Here is a 15,300-nt window from a genome sequence, read left to right as displayed (position 1 = left end):
CTGCTGTTGAAAATTAAGTGATTTATTTTCTGGTGCTAAAGAAAGTGCACGTCTTTTTTTTTCCCCCAAATTTACATTTACATTCCATTTTTACATTCCTTTATAGTAATTTTCACTGTTCTCATTGACTGTCTTTGTCTTACAGGTTTTTCCATCAAAAAGTAGGAAAGAAGGGTGGCTTTTTTTGTTTTTCTTTAGATAAAAGGTTTAACTTTGGTTGCAGTGTGCATCTGGACTGTGAAGATACCTCCTTCTTAAGTAAAAATCAGTAGACTGAGGAATGGTTGCTGCACTTCATTTATTGTGATTTTTTTTTCCCCAAGTCATCATTTCGGTGTGACCAAATAATTATTTCATGAAAGACAGTATTCTTGAATGTGTCATAGTGACCCCTTCACTTTCAAAAGTTAAGGAGTCGTTCACAGAAATCATTAATAGGTTCCATCCCAGCTTCTATTTTTCCTGAGGGCATCTTAACATGAGATAAAAATTACAGTTCTTAGCAAGTGTCAAGTATTATGCTTTACATTAAATAAAATTATATTAAGGTTTGAATCTTTTGGTTAAAATAGGCAGCTTTGCAGATAATAATTGGTCTTTTCCATTTTTTTTTCCCATTCACATTCTAAAAATTCAAAGATTTAGATTTAATGCAATAAAATATATGGGGGGAAAAAAGCTGACTAGATTAATACAGAATAGAAATCTGTTTACTTTATGAGGACATTCTTTGATATGAAAATAATAAAATAAGACACACTGATTTAAATAATTTTAGTGTCCTAAAATAATTTTCTTGGACTGATGAATTCTGGGGTGTTTCTTTGAAAATCATCTGAATCAGGTTTTGATTACAAAAATCCATGTAGATGAGTGAAACAAGCACCAACATACAAGTACCAACTGTACTCTATACAGGTATTAGTATAATGAAAGAAAGTGGAAAGAAACTCTGAACATTCTCATTTCTCTTGTGGAGGAAGAAAACCAGCAAGGAACTGAGGCTGGGAAAAGGCAGAAGGAGAAATGACACTGGAAGGGAAAGAAATGGGAAGAGCTTTCATAGTCATTTTCTTATTTCATGCTTATAACTATAGTATATCTGTTTGCTTTCATTGGAGTGTCAGGCCAAACACCTCACAAATGGCAAAGGCCAAACAAGGCATTTGGGAGGTTTTGTATTGCAGCAGCAATTTTTCCTTTGGTCCAAAGCTATAGTTACCATCTTTCCAACCACAGCAGGCTCCTGAAGGGCAGTTTGTCTATTAGACAGAGTTTGCAGAACAAAGTTATTTCCTGAACAGGAGGAAAAAAAAAAAAAAAAAAAAAAAAAAAAAAAAAAAAAAAAAAAGCAGCTGTTGAGCAAGTATTTGTGGACTTCATTTGACCCATAGAGCACCAGTTAAACCATGCTAAATGATCTTGTTAATGTGTTTTGAGGATGTATCTGTTTTATCATTCTCACTATAAAGCAAGAAATGCCTGACTTGGAAACATTTCATTAGAATAGTTCAAGTTAGTTCAAAATTCTAATCTTTGTTCAGCAGGAGTCAAGACGAGGTACCTTAGAAAAGATAATTAAGATAATAATGTACATTCAGTATTATCTTTTCAGAATAGTTTAGGAATTGGGACATCTAACACAAAACTGTTCTTTTCATATGGTCTTGTATAGAAATCTGTCCAGTGATACCTTTTCATATTGAAACTGTCTCCTAAAACTCTCTTGCTGGTTATGCTGAAAGCCACAGGTTAAAAATTGATCCTTGTTCATTCTCTCCATCGTCTTCATGATCATTTAGATCTTTGAAGTCCTTCCTTGGTTTTGGGTTTGGTTTGGTTTGGGGGTTTTTGTTGAGTGGGGTTTTTTTTGTTGCTGTTTTTTGTGGGGTTTTTTTTGGTGGTTTTGGTTGTTATTTTTTGGTCCACCCCAAAGACTCCCAGTCTAGTCAGTATTTGTGCTTTGAGTGGAGTCCATTGCTCAATGCACCTGATTGTTTCTAAGCCATCACTATTTGTAAGTCATCATGACTTGGTTGAACAGAAGAAGGTTTTGGCAAGTGGGAGAACTGAAGACAAGAGAGTTTAACTGTTCAGAAGATCAGAAATGCAGGTAGTGTGCATGTGCTTCATGCACACCGTGTAATGAATTTCTGTGTTTTGTTCTATTCCACCTCTACTAAATCCTATCATTTCTTTCTTTGCAGCTGCTTCTTTGTTGATGTTTCTGTTAAACTGTTTTGTTTACAGAATGATTAGATGTCTCACAGCCCCTCCTGTGTATGTAAAGTCAGAAATGTGTGACACTTATTAAGACTGAAATTCACTTTGTTAGTGGTTTTAAACTTTTCTGTGTTGTGACTGTTCTTTTTCATCTTTTCGTGGTTGCCTTTAGTACAAGTACACTGCATTATCATGAGTAAATAATCATTAGTAAATTTTGTCACTTCATTAATCCCAGCTTTTTGTAGAAGATGTGTAAAGACATGAAAGAATACAGAACACTGCATTGAAGCCTGCATTAAACCCTGCAGGATCCACAGGTCACATAGGTCAGACACACATTCAGAAAAATAAGCAGCCACTTTTAACAGCCAAATTTTTGAAACCATTTACCTACAAGAGGATCTACCTTCTCATCTCACAGCAGCATAGTTTCTTTAGAACTTTTTGCTCAATAGTCCATGGAAATAAAGTAGATTATGTTAACTGAACTGTATATTTGTGAGTCTGAATTTTTCTCTTTATAGGAGACTTCTTCAGTAAATATTATCTGTGTTTAGCTAGATTAGGGAAGGTGAGGTGAGGATGGTGCAAAGCAATTTTGTTTCTGAGCAAAATATTGCTGGGCACACGTGTTTTTCATACCATCTCTAACAAACACTTTTTGTTTCTACAATGGAATGTTAAATAAGCAAAGTTCTTTGCCATATTAATTGTGCTGGAATAATATTTCACATAACCTGTAACCAGCCTCCAAAGCACAGTGTAACTAAATCACTTTTCACTCAAAATCCAGAGAAGAAAGCAGGCTTCATTTCCTTTCCTAATTTGTGGTGTTGAGCAGGCTGTTTGGGATTTTACAAGCACTGAAATGAACATGGCATGTTCATAATGCACTGTCTTCCCAAGAGGATGGGCAGATGGATTTGAGATGGTAAGCAAGTAAGAGTAGGTCATCATCTTCTATGAAGACACAGAGCTTTTCAACCAACTAGTGATGGCAAGAGAACATTTCTCATTGCTTTTCACTGTATGAGACAAAATTAGCAAGAAATCAAAGCACATTTCCCTGGAAGAGGCTGAACTGATTAGTGCTGGTTATATATCAGAGACAGTATTTACAAACTCTCAGTATTTTTCCCTGTCCTGCAGTACCAGCTCTTCTTCAGATGGAGTCAACAAGCTGTTTCTCATGCATTAGCTGATTGCATCCAACTGCTGAGCTGTCCAGGGAGTGTGTTGTTTGCACTAAACAGGCTGTGCTTCACCTGCTGTTTATGGCTGTCATCATGGAAATACGATATGTGCTTATGCAGCAGCACCTGAGACAGCTGTAGGACCTTAAAAGCAATTTTTTTTTTCCCCCACTGTGTTTCCACAGCTCACCTGATAGTAGAACCAAACAATGAGACAACCTTAATTAATGCCTTGTTCTTCAGACTCGGTGTAGTACAATTACTGTCTGCATGTAAGTGTTGTGAATATTCTTTCCTAAGATCCTGCAAGCAAGTTACTTTGTTGGAGGTTTGCTCTGACATTCAGTGGATACAGTTCACAGGATGCTGGGAAACCTAAATTAGTAGTATTAGTTATTTGTGGTTTGGGGGTATATTGGGGGTTTTTTTGGTTTGGTTTATTGGTTGCTGGGTTTTGTTCTGTTTGTTTGTGTTTTTTTTTCCCAAAAACCTTGGATACCATAATTTTAGGGATCAGACACTGCAGAAACCATACCCTAGCATTTCTCTGTGTTCCACTGCAGACTACTCTGTGGAAATCACCTCCTTATGTGAAAGTCAATCAGACCAGTTTCCAGATTCCTTTTTTTAAAGCCTGTTGGGGGCTTTAAAAAAAGGTGGGAAGGGGAGAAGAATTAAGTAAGTTGTGCCATATTTGAGTTCCTGTTTAAGGTCTGGACTTTTTGTTAGCTGCCATGGGGCCTTTTCATTTAGCTCTCTATGTTAATTCTGTTGGAAAACCAGTAAACACTTGTTGTCAGATAGTGAAGTCATGAGCACTGAGGGTAATGAATGTATTGATAAAGATTTTTAAATGTTTGCATGAATTGCAGGGTTTTTTGACCTGCTCATTTAGATTGCAAGAGCTAAAGGTATAGTTAATGTAGACTCTGCAGTGAACTAAGCTGCAGAGATTTTTTTTTTTTCCTTAAAGGCGTGGTGACAAAATTGCAGTTTAGTGTCAAAAGCTGCTAGATTTTATATTTCTTCAAATGCAGCTTAAGAATCAGTTTCTAATGACAGTTATGGAACTTTAAATTAAAAGTACTAAACATGCTATCCTTTTGCTACAGTAAGATATATCTGTGCCAAACACAGTTATGACACAGAGCCAAATACTTTTCCAAGGAAAATGGAAAATTCCCAGGAATGTATTCACTGTTCCATATATTGTTAAGAGCCAAACAGATGAGAGGACTGAGAAGTGAAATGGAAAAAAAGACTTCATATCTATTTGTCTGGCAGGAAAAAGTGATGATTTCTATTGAAGGTTTATGGTTTCATTTCTTTGGCTAAGCTGAAATAATGTTGCCCTGTGATTAACTTTGAGCCATTTAACTCTTCTGTCTTGGAAATTTTTTTCCCAATCTTGCTTTTACCTTGTGCTACCCAGTTCTTTTACATTGGCTGGTTTTGTCATTGCTTCACTGTAAGATACGCAGTTGGTTCTTATCTGAAGTTCTGTGTCAAAATTGAAAGCAATATGAAAGTATATTTAAAATTCAAGCAAAACCTAAGAATCTCTAAATAATACAAATATTTTAGCCTGTTAAATTTTTACAAAGCCCATTCTGTGAAACAGACCAACTGTAAGGTACATTATATTAGATACTGCTGAATACTTGTGATTTGGTTTTGAAATCCTTTTTAACTTCATTTAATTTTTTTAAAAAATTCCATTTTGTGTGAAGCTTGACTGTTAAAAACTTTAATAAACCATGCCTGTCTGCTGTAATTTGTATATGTTTGGTAGGACTTAGCTCTGACATCCAGGGAAATGCTGATGTGTGGCATATTACTCCAGTACCGAATACCTTGTCCTGAGGCACACTGTCAGTTTTTACGTTGCCTTAATAGGGTGTGTCTCTTTTTTTGTTTTGTTTTTCGCTTTGGTGAGGCCGCTAGGTGGAGTCAAAACATTGAGCCCCTGTGGATATTGATTCGCAGGTAATTGGTGGGTACAGTCTTCACGTACACTGTGCTGCTTTCCAGCTTCCAGCACTGCTTCTCCTGCAGCCTGGAAGACCAGGAAGTGTTGTTTAGCTAAGATGTGTTGTTTCAGAAAAATAGAAAGACCAAAACGTTGAATTTGAACTCCAGCGTTTTTCATACTGTATGTTACTGATTGAAAAAATTGTTCATGACATTAGTTATCATTTGCAAATCAGCTCTTACTTACATCCATAAGAATATCCTCTGAGGCTGTATGTAAGGTCCAGCAAGAAAAACTTAATTGTATTTATTTGTATTAGAGGATTTAAGAACTCTATGAGTAAGTTATCTGAATTTGCTCACACACACACACATTCCCCTCTGTCTTTCTCTTTAAAATCTTGGCTCTCACTTCACTTTCTGAAGTCATTATTTCATGTCTTTTGTCAGGAGAGAATATAGTTTTCCATCCTGCATGAATCCAATATACCCTGATTTTTTGTGTGGCTACATGGAACTGTCAAATGTATTTGCAAGTACAATAAATTGGTCTGTATATATTTTTCCCAGAAATACATTAGTTAAGTTACTTCATTCTGTAAAATTATACTTGTCATTGTAAATAATACTGTTTGGGTGAAGATAAATTTGAAAACTGAAAGTGCCATTAAAGAGGCTTCAGTGGAATTAAAACTATCACTTTGTAATCAGATGTAAATGAGACAGCAGGCTTAAATCTTGATGGTATCATATAGTGATTCTCAGTACCAGGAACATGTTGGTTTTTGTCTGTATTTTCTAAAGCTGGTGCTACGCCTCTCTGCTGTTTCTTCACAGATTGTGGCTTTCTTATTTTATTTTAATAGTGTTAATGGAACATGCCAACAAAAGGCTGCTTGGCACATATTTCAGTCATGGAAAATGTTTCTAAGAAAGCCAGAATTACATAAATGTTTAATATGTTTAAAATACTGCACAAGTTAAAAATCAAGTCTGTAGATTCAATTGCATTGTTTGTCTTTGCAGCAGTTATGTTGGTCACTGTATTGCTGTAATAGAGTATTATAAAAGTTCTTCCCCTTCCTAAAATCAAATCAAATTTATATTTTCCAGAAACAGCAAGTAATCAAATTGTAGATTTATTGGGAAAAGAAATTACCTGGCGCTCTGCAATTATTGCAGTCTGCAACTTAGAAGCTTTGCTTTATTCTTTGAAAACCTCTTTCAGAAATAGCTACTAAGTTTTTAAATGTTGTTCAACTTACTCTTCTTTTGGCAGAAAATACCATTCTTACTGCTTTTGGGATTGGCAGATTAGCTGTTTTCACAATAATTTGTGAAAAAAGCTGCATATGTAATAATCTCTGATATAAGTGAAAGTCCAAATGAAACCTTGTGTGCCTTTCCTCCTGATGTTTTCCTAGATGGATGAAGTGCTGCACAAATGCATAAAATATTTCAGTCTGCCCTGTATGTCATTCCCTTGACATTGGGACTCACCCCAGAAAAAGACCAGTGCAAATTGCCAACAGAGGCCAGTTAGATATTTACTGTAAAAATGCAATGTAAGTAAAGTTGTGTTAATTTTGAAGGACCTCACAGACGCCCAGGGACCAGAAGGACCTTTGGGATGATCAAATCTAGTCCCATGCTACCTACCTTAGGTAACCAAGTAACATAATATATTTTATAAGCTGGTCGAGCACCCTGTTATAAACAGAGATGTTTTTACTTGCTGGACATCTCTTTCAGAATCTCACAGTCATGATGCTTGCAAATGTCTGTTGCAATTCCAGCTTTCCTGTGTTCCTGACCAATTTATTCTATTCTGTTCTTATGTCTGTAGTACTTCTTAGCATGAATAATTTTTTTTTACTTTGGGATGTTTAAATGGTATGCTTAATGACAGCATTCAACTTGAAACTCTCTTTGCTAGACTAAATTCATGATTTCATATGTTTTTCTAGCAGTAGTGCAAATTTAGGTTGCCACTGACACTGTTTACTTTACTGACACTTTGTTTAGGCCAACACAGCTGTTTTGGGGTCACTCATCAAACGGGTGATGGACTGATTAGCTGGTAAAAAGCTGTGACCCCTGGATGGTTTTGGTCCACTTTATTTTTCACCTATATGCTGTTGTGAGTATTTTCTAAGCATGACCCTGGCAGCAGTTGTGCTGATGCCATTGATGTAGTGAGGAGCAGGGGCAGAAATGAGCAAGGGAGGAGGGAACACTGACAGGAATGTCATAAGGCAGAACTGTTGCTGGATGTGAACCTTATATTTAACCCAGGCTTGTTTGGATACCTCTAGAGCTCTGCACCACACCAGAGAAAACTGAGTGTGACAGCTGAAACAGTGTGAACCAAACAGTTCAAGCATTAGCAGCAGCCTGTGCAAGGCAACATCCTTCCATCTAATTTAAACTGAATCAGCTTCTGATTGCTCAGTGCAAGCAGTGATTGGCTGCTCTGTAGTGTTGGTGCTGTTTGCCAAAGGAAAGTCTAAAATAATACTTGTACCTGCTTGGTACAGAGTTTGAAGAAGACTCTTTGCTGTTGCATCTGGTTCCTAGCATTATTAATAGAACCTATATTCCAGTTGTGTATTTGGGAAGTTAAGGGTTCCCTCAGTGGTACAATTTAATATTTTCTCTCTAATAGCATGACAAATGTAACTGCAGAGTATTTTTGAGCTTCATATTATTTTAGTTATACTCTTCTTTCGTGTTTCTAATTATAATTTTTGATATTAAAATATTGCAGTCTGATACATGTTTTGGGTTTTGGGGAATTCGAGTTTTGGGAATTTATTTATTTATAGTTTTATGTAGATAAATAATTCAAAACACTAAGCCATGAAAGAAATGGCCAGGATTTCACCCATGCATATGTATGTACTTGCATAATTTTTTATTAAGCTGATGTCAGTTAATTCGGTTCTTAGTAGAGTCTGAGTGACTGATAGCAAGGTAGCAACATGTTTGTAAATGATTATTTGAAGAATACTGTGTGGCAACTGATTTTACATGAAATATTATATTACAGTTTTTGGAGGCCCACCATCTCATTTGGTGATGAAAAAAATTCTGATTTATACTATCTTTTTTGATCTACATAAATGACTGCACCTTCCTGTCAGCAGAAGCAAAGCAAAGTATCAACATTTCAAAACTGGGCAGTTCTGTGTTTTCCTGTTTCTAGCAGGTAGTCAACAACTTGCTGGTATTTATGCCTAAAATTTATACAGTCCACAAATTTATAGGTATGTTCTTAATTAAACTAGGAAATATACTAAGAAAATCAGGTGGCATCTTCTTTAGTTTTAAAAATAGCTTTCTCTGGTAATCTGAGACCCTACATTCCAGTTCATGAACTCGGTTCAACTTTAATTATTAATAAATCTTGTTGACAGGCTGAAATTGATTTAATATGTTGCTGCTCTGACTGTTTTTAGTGTTGGTTTCGGATGATATGCAATTGATTGTCAGTGGCAGGACTGTATTGTCTACATTTCTAGGTGAAGCTACTGAGTGACCTAAAGCCCTGGGTTCTCTTTAGAAAGAATATCTACTTAGTATCCTTCACTTTAGCATACTTTCATGTTGCTCAGGCTGTTTTTTCCCTTTGACTCCACTTTACTTTTATTTTGACTTCAGTTTGAAACATTGTGTTGTCTTTCTGATGTTCTTGGGTGTGGGTGGTGTGAGGTAGAGTTCAGAGCCATGAACCTATTTCTGAGGAGCTTCCCCTTTATCTGCCAACAGGTTTTACCAGACCTGTGTGTGAAAAACTAGACACAGAGCAGTCCACTGAGAATCTGTTCATGACTTAATGAAGTACTGTTCTTTAGTGGATTAACAGATTCAGGGTAGAGTTCAGTAGATATTGGGGATGGGAAACTAACGCATTCCAAGAATTGTTATTACTTAAGCTTTTGCTTTCTGACAGCAGCTTCATTAATGCTAAACTTCTATTCGAAATTCAGAGTTTCAGTAGTCCAGTGGAGAAGTTACTAAAGCCTTAGTGCCAGAACACAGTTGGTATCAGAGGTAGAACAAACGTTCTTTATTCACATTTCATTTTCAAAGTGAAATTGTCAACATTCTGGATATTGATATTTCTGTATGCCAATAAAGGAAAAAGTAAACAACTTGCCTACATTGGAATGGGAAGATTTGAAGAAACTGTAGTAACAAGGAAAATAGAGTTTCAACATAAAGCATAGGTAGAAATGTTGCCTTTTGTTTTTGTCTTGCATAATATAATTTTGCTTGGGCTATTTCTAGAGAAATTCTATTATAGAATTTATATATTATTCTGTCAAAAAGTTTTGCCTTCCTTCAAACAGAAGCCATGCATGCAGCCATTCTCAGTTTGTTGACATTTCACTCTTCTGGTTTGTTATTCCTTCAGGCTGAAACTGGCTGTGTTTTATGCATGCTCCCTGCATTGTATGCCAAAACCTCTCTGTGCACTAATGCACATACCAGACGAGTTTTACAATAAAATCAATACAGGTACAGTGGCTAGTGTTAGGAGAAAAAGTTAATTAATGTAAAACAATGTTAAGTTAACATCCCTTTATTAGCAAAATCTCTCTGTATTTCTTTACTTATGGTTGAAAATTTTAAGTTGTCATTATTATCATAATAACATGAGATTTATTTTTTTTTAATTATGTGGCTGAAGTAGGAAGATAGATAGTCTCTGACAGCCAGGGATCCTCCTGGGATAAGTAAACACTGCAGGAAGTTTGACTACTTGAATGCAAGCCTAATTTTAAAGAAGCTGAAATACTAGATTAGAACTATGGTTGATAGATCATTAATACATAAATCATAGTACAGGAATTTAGAAAGGACAGTTTTACTCTTCTGGTAAAAGAGTGAAACTGTTTAAAATCCAACAATTAAAGGAATGAATTTACAAGTGAGTAACAACCGGAAGGTTTCCTCCCATGCTGGTTATATGGCAGACATCCTGCATAAATATAAAGTTATTTACTATAATTAATATAATCAAATGGTATTTTTTATGTCTTATTTTGTACAACTTTTCAGTTCTTGTTCTTTGTCATCAAATCACTATGTGGGTTTTATTCCTTACTTCAAAAACATTAGTCTGTCTATTTCAGTAGAGTTCCAGTAACTGCAGTGCTATTTTCCTTCAAAGTTGGGTCATAATTTAATCTGTATGGGTTTGTCAATACCAAAGTTTTTGTCCCAGTTTGCACTTAGTCATACTGTAAATGGAAAAGGGAAGACAGATTTATTTAAAAGTTAGACCTAATTGATAAAGATAACAGCTCTAAAAAGGACTTTGTTCCTCCCCCTAAAAATGTTCTGATGGTGTTTTTTTAATATTTCCTATAAACTGTCTCTTGAACAGGAATCTTGCTGTGCAAAGATAATTTTTATACTTTCAGGTCCGTTGGGCCACGGCTTGTGTTGAGGATGACATTAGGAGCAGAAATTACAAGCCAGCTCAAGGCTTCTTCATACATAGCCCCAGGACGAAACCTTTTGAGATGGGACCTGTCACCAGAGGAAATCAGAACAAGAACAGAAGAGCTCATCAGGAAGACAAAGCACGTGTATGACAGTGTTGGGAAGCTGGAAACAGAGGAAGTAACACACGAAAATACTGTAAGGGCTTTGGCAGATATAGAAGTGGAATATGCAGGTCAGCATCTCTTTTCTGTATTTCTTTGCATAAGGCATTCCACCTGCACATAAGGAAACGTGGAGAAAAAATAGCTGTTGCTTCCAACTTTAATCCCTGCTGTTCTTGTGTAGAATGTGTAGAAGCCTCTCAAGAGTCGTCTGCCCCTAACAATCTTGCAGAATCTCCCAGAGAACTGCATTAGTCACCTGTTTTGGTTTTTCATGTGGAGCTCCACACAGTTACACTTCCAACCACGTGCAGCTGCCAGGGGACACTGCAGCAGTGCAGGCTGCAGCCTCTGTGGTGTGTGTGGTGCATCACACGTGGTAGAGCAGGGTTTTTTCAGGCACTGCAGAATCTGACACAAGCAACTGAGTGGAGTAATGGAAACGTTGATAAACTGCTAGTGGAGAAAATGTGATGATGAGGAATTTCTCATTGTGCTCTTGAAAGTAGACTTTTTTTACTTGCTCATATTTAAATTGTGGGCCTGTGAGGCCAGGGAAATCCAGGGAAATGTTGGTCATGAGGTCACATCTAGATTGTTCTGAATGAATTATCAAGCCATACCAATATGTGGGTGCAGTTTAATGGTCAAACACAGGTCATTCCGTTAATTTGGTAATAATTTTTAGAGGCGATGGGTAAAATACAAACTGCATATTGGATACCTTTGTTGAGGAAAACCTTTCAGATGGTGGCTGTATTACTGATAAAACAGGGAGTGAAATAGATGTCAAATTCTTTTAAATACTCTAAAATCTACCCACAGAGGTGCTAGAAACAGCCACCTTGGCTTGGAGCAAAATCTTGGACTAGCAAAAAAGCGCAGCTGGGATCTCAAATGTAACGTTAGGCTGGATTGCACATTACTTAAAATTGCACATCCAGTGAATTGGCTGGAATTGATTCTGGCATACTCAAAAAGACTGAAATCTTCATTTGAAAAGCCTGCTGCCAGATTCCATTTTAGCTGTACCAATATACTGATTTGGTATAATTATTGTAAGTATTTTCGCCAGAAAGATTTACAGAAGGATAATTTGTGTTTGACTCAGAAAACAGTGGCCATCAGATTTTCAGCATAGCCATAAAGACTTGACTAAGATGTACTTTTTTTCACTACATACTATTGCAGTAGTGGGTCACACATAAGCTTTTAGTATGTGAAATTATCATGACCTGCTGTGAAACAGCCCATGGCATATGAGAGGGATGTATTACCACAGCAAGACTTCCATAAGAATTCTTGGAATTTAAGGCCTGTGTGTCCCTTTCACATAAAAAACCTACCCTGGTAGCTGCAACTTATTATTTGAAAAGACAGAAATGACAATAGACCTTAAATTTCCCTTGGAAGCTGCCAAAACTCTCTTTATAATTTTGAAACATCTTGGCATAAGGGCAGGAGGTGAAGGGGCAAGTTTCCAGTGGAGTTCAAGAAGAATCACATGCCCATAGCTGCATTTCTGGATCTGTCTCAGAGCACGGTAAAATGACTGCACATCACATAAAATTACAAAGTTTAAAATCAGCCTAATACATTGTTAGTCTGAAATCTACTTTTGGAAAGGTAAATGGTAGAGACATTATAATTTGAAGCAAATTCATTTCTATTTTAGGATGCCTATTCAATGTCATTATAAGATGTAACATTCCTATAACAGCAAGGATTTACTTAATCTAGAAAGTATATTCTAAAAAAGTAATATTGCTCAGTTTCCAATCTGTAGAAGCTCAGAATACATGGACAATGTATAAATTCCCTGTTTGCCATGCTGTTTCTCTTTAAACACAGAAGAGTACAGTACATGGGGATTTGACACGGTGCTCATAACAATGTAAAAATAACTTCAGGACAGATGGGCATGTTTGAAGGATTCAGAGCTTCTGACTTTAAATGCTGAAATGGAAGCATCTGTGCCAGCTACAAAAAGTCAGTCTTCACTTACATGGCTTTTGGAGGATGAAGCATTTCTAATGTATTTATATACCATTCAGCTGATTTTGTAGAAGATGATAACTAGGCTTGGGGTTTAGAAATCTTCTGTAAAATGTTTATTTGTTACAATGGTGTGTGGTTTTGTCCTTTCACCTGTTCAGTTTTATATTACATGTAATCACTTTATTTGCTGTATGTGTCAAGTTGCTTTGGATACTTTTTTCGTAAGTCTTTTATAAATGTCAGAGGGGGGAAAGTTCCTTATCCTTAAAGCATGTCTATCATTCTGTGTTCATTGCCTCTTATTTAAACAGTGGAAAGAAGCATGTTGGATTTTCCCCAGCACGTCTCCCCTGACAGAGAAATACGTTTAGCAAGTACAGAAGCTGACAAGAAACTGTCAAATTTTGATGTGGAGATGAGCATGAGAGAAGATGTGTTTCAGAAGATTGTTTATTTACAGGTAAATAACAGTATGTCTGCATAAGTTGTGACACGTATCTAAATTTATCTAAAATTAATTGGTATGCACAATGCTTTTCAAGATGACTTTGTGTTTCTTCTGTGTCTGTGCCACTCAAATCTTTCCAGTGGGACACTGCTATACAACACAAAACAGTGTATCATGCTGTTCCTACTCTTTGCCTCTCATATCCAGATCTGTATATCCTTTTCTCACCATTGCAATAGCTTTGGTTTTTGTCTAGTCTTCCAAAGAACTTATGCAAGGAATCTAAACTAAAAGAGGGAAACCTATTAGGATTTTTTGTTTTGTTTTGTTTTCTACTGGCTGAGCTTGTTCCAAGAGGGAAGGAAGAAAAGAGGCAATATAGCAGTGTACTTACATTGGTTTATACTGCTTTTGAATTTGTGTCCAAAATTCTGCTTTATTGAAAAAGTTGAGAATTTCAAATTTAAAAGTTGTTTTAAGTTATGAAGGTTAATGAGAACATATAAATGTAACCTCTTAAATTACCTCTTTTTTATCAGCTAATTATCGACATCTACATTGTATCCTCTTCTTCATCAGTTTCTTCAGCCTCAAAATAAAACTACTTTAAAAGATGCATTTACTGTTGAACTAGTTTCTATCCCTTTTGTGTTTGTTTAGCTTCTCTTTTAATTGAGTAGCTATAGGTGTCTCATATTCTTCATTTGTACTGTTTATTTTGTAGCTCAAACAGAAAGAATATTTGGTTTTGTTCCAATATATCTGGTGATGTTTAGTAATAATTTTCTTAAAAGTGCAATATAAGGATAATGCAAGGAAGGCCTTTAATGTGATTATGAAAAAATACATGTTTTTCTATGTTTTATATGTAAATTTTTCTCTCAGTCCCACTTATTTTTAATCTTCTTGTAATGCTCATAAGATATTGGAGCCCTATTTCTTGGAGTCACCATTTGTGTTTTTTGCAGGCTTGACTGGGAATCAGAATAATGCTTGCAGAACCATACTAAAGTGCCTTTGTCTTCTTTTGCTGTGTTTTCCAGGGAAATTTTCAAGTGTTCTCCTCTAGCTGGGTATTCTTGTTACATTTTTTGGAAGTAGATAGTAACCCCATTTTGAGTATGTTCTGAGTATGAGTGTGTTTTGAGTTGTGTGTTGGCAGATAGTGCCTTGTGTTGATTTTTTTTCCCCACTGTACTTTATGTTGATTTTTTTTTCCTTCTTCCCCTCCTCTGTTGCTAGTAATTAAATGGCTTCATTTGTATGTATTATCAACTGTGATTTTCCCCACCCTCCACTATAGAATACAGATATAATGAGAACTAATCTAACATATCTGTCTATTCTTTAATCTGTATCTGTCTATTCTTAATTTACAGGACTATCTGACAGTAGGTAGGGAAAACTGATTGCTGCTATTCATTGCTATTACTTTCTTTTTTTTTTTTTTTTCATTTGGTGTTTTCCTATTTCATTTTCCCTTGCAGTAATCTTTGATCTTTATAACAGTAAGAATTTTTGCTTAAGCCACCATTTAAGTTTTTTAGAAATTTTTCTTAACTGCATACACTAAAACATGCAAGCATGTTTTAGTGTATGTTTGCCAGAGATGCAACTTTTGAGTATATATCCACTTCTAATTACTGTGAAAGTAGAGTTTTCCTCTGAAACAAACATGGAATTTCCAGTAGTGCCAGACTGGTCAAATATTGCTATTTCCAAATCATAAAGTTCTTGTTAATTTTTTGCTAATTTTTTAACGCCTCCTCTGTTAGAAACTCAGTTAAAAAGTCAGGCTCCAGAAACACATGAAAAAAGAAGTTCCACAAACAGAATTCAGATTTGAGCT

At 35.9% G+C, this 15,300-nt stretch overlaps 1 protein-coding gene across 1 annotated transcript in view; it reads left to right on the top strand.

Annotated features, from left to right (window-relative positions):
- The window catches only part of NLN (neurolysin), a 36,854-nt gene that overhangs the window by 1,076 nt on the left and 20,478 nt on the right, over nucleotides 1–15,300 (top strand). Inside the window, exons 2-3 of the mRNA XM_083883464.1 lie at nucleotides 10,820–11,076; nucleotides 13,315–13,463. Coding sequence (XP_083739590.1) covers nucleotides 10,820–11,076; nucleotides 13,315–13,463 — 406 coding nt within the window. The remainder of the gene's footprint in view (nucleotides 1–10,819; nucleotides 11,077–13,314; nucleotides 13,464–15,300) is intronic.

The sequence above is a fragment of the Zosterops lateralis genome, assembly GCF_965231275.1.
Source record: "Zosterops lateralis genome assembly, chromosome: Z".
In the NCBI taxonomy this organism is placed as follows: Eukaryota; Metazoa; Chordata; class Aves; order Passeriformes; family Zosteropidae; genus Zosterops; species Zosterops lateralis.
Note: the sequence above shows the minus strand (reverse complement) of the source record. Positions and strands in the feature narration are given on the sequence as shown.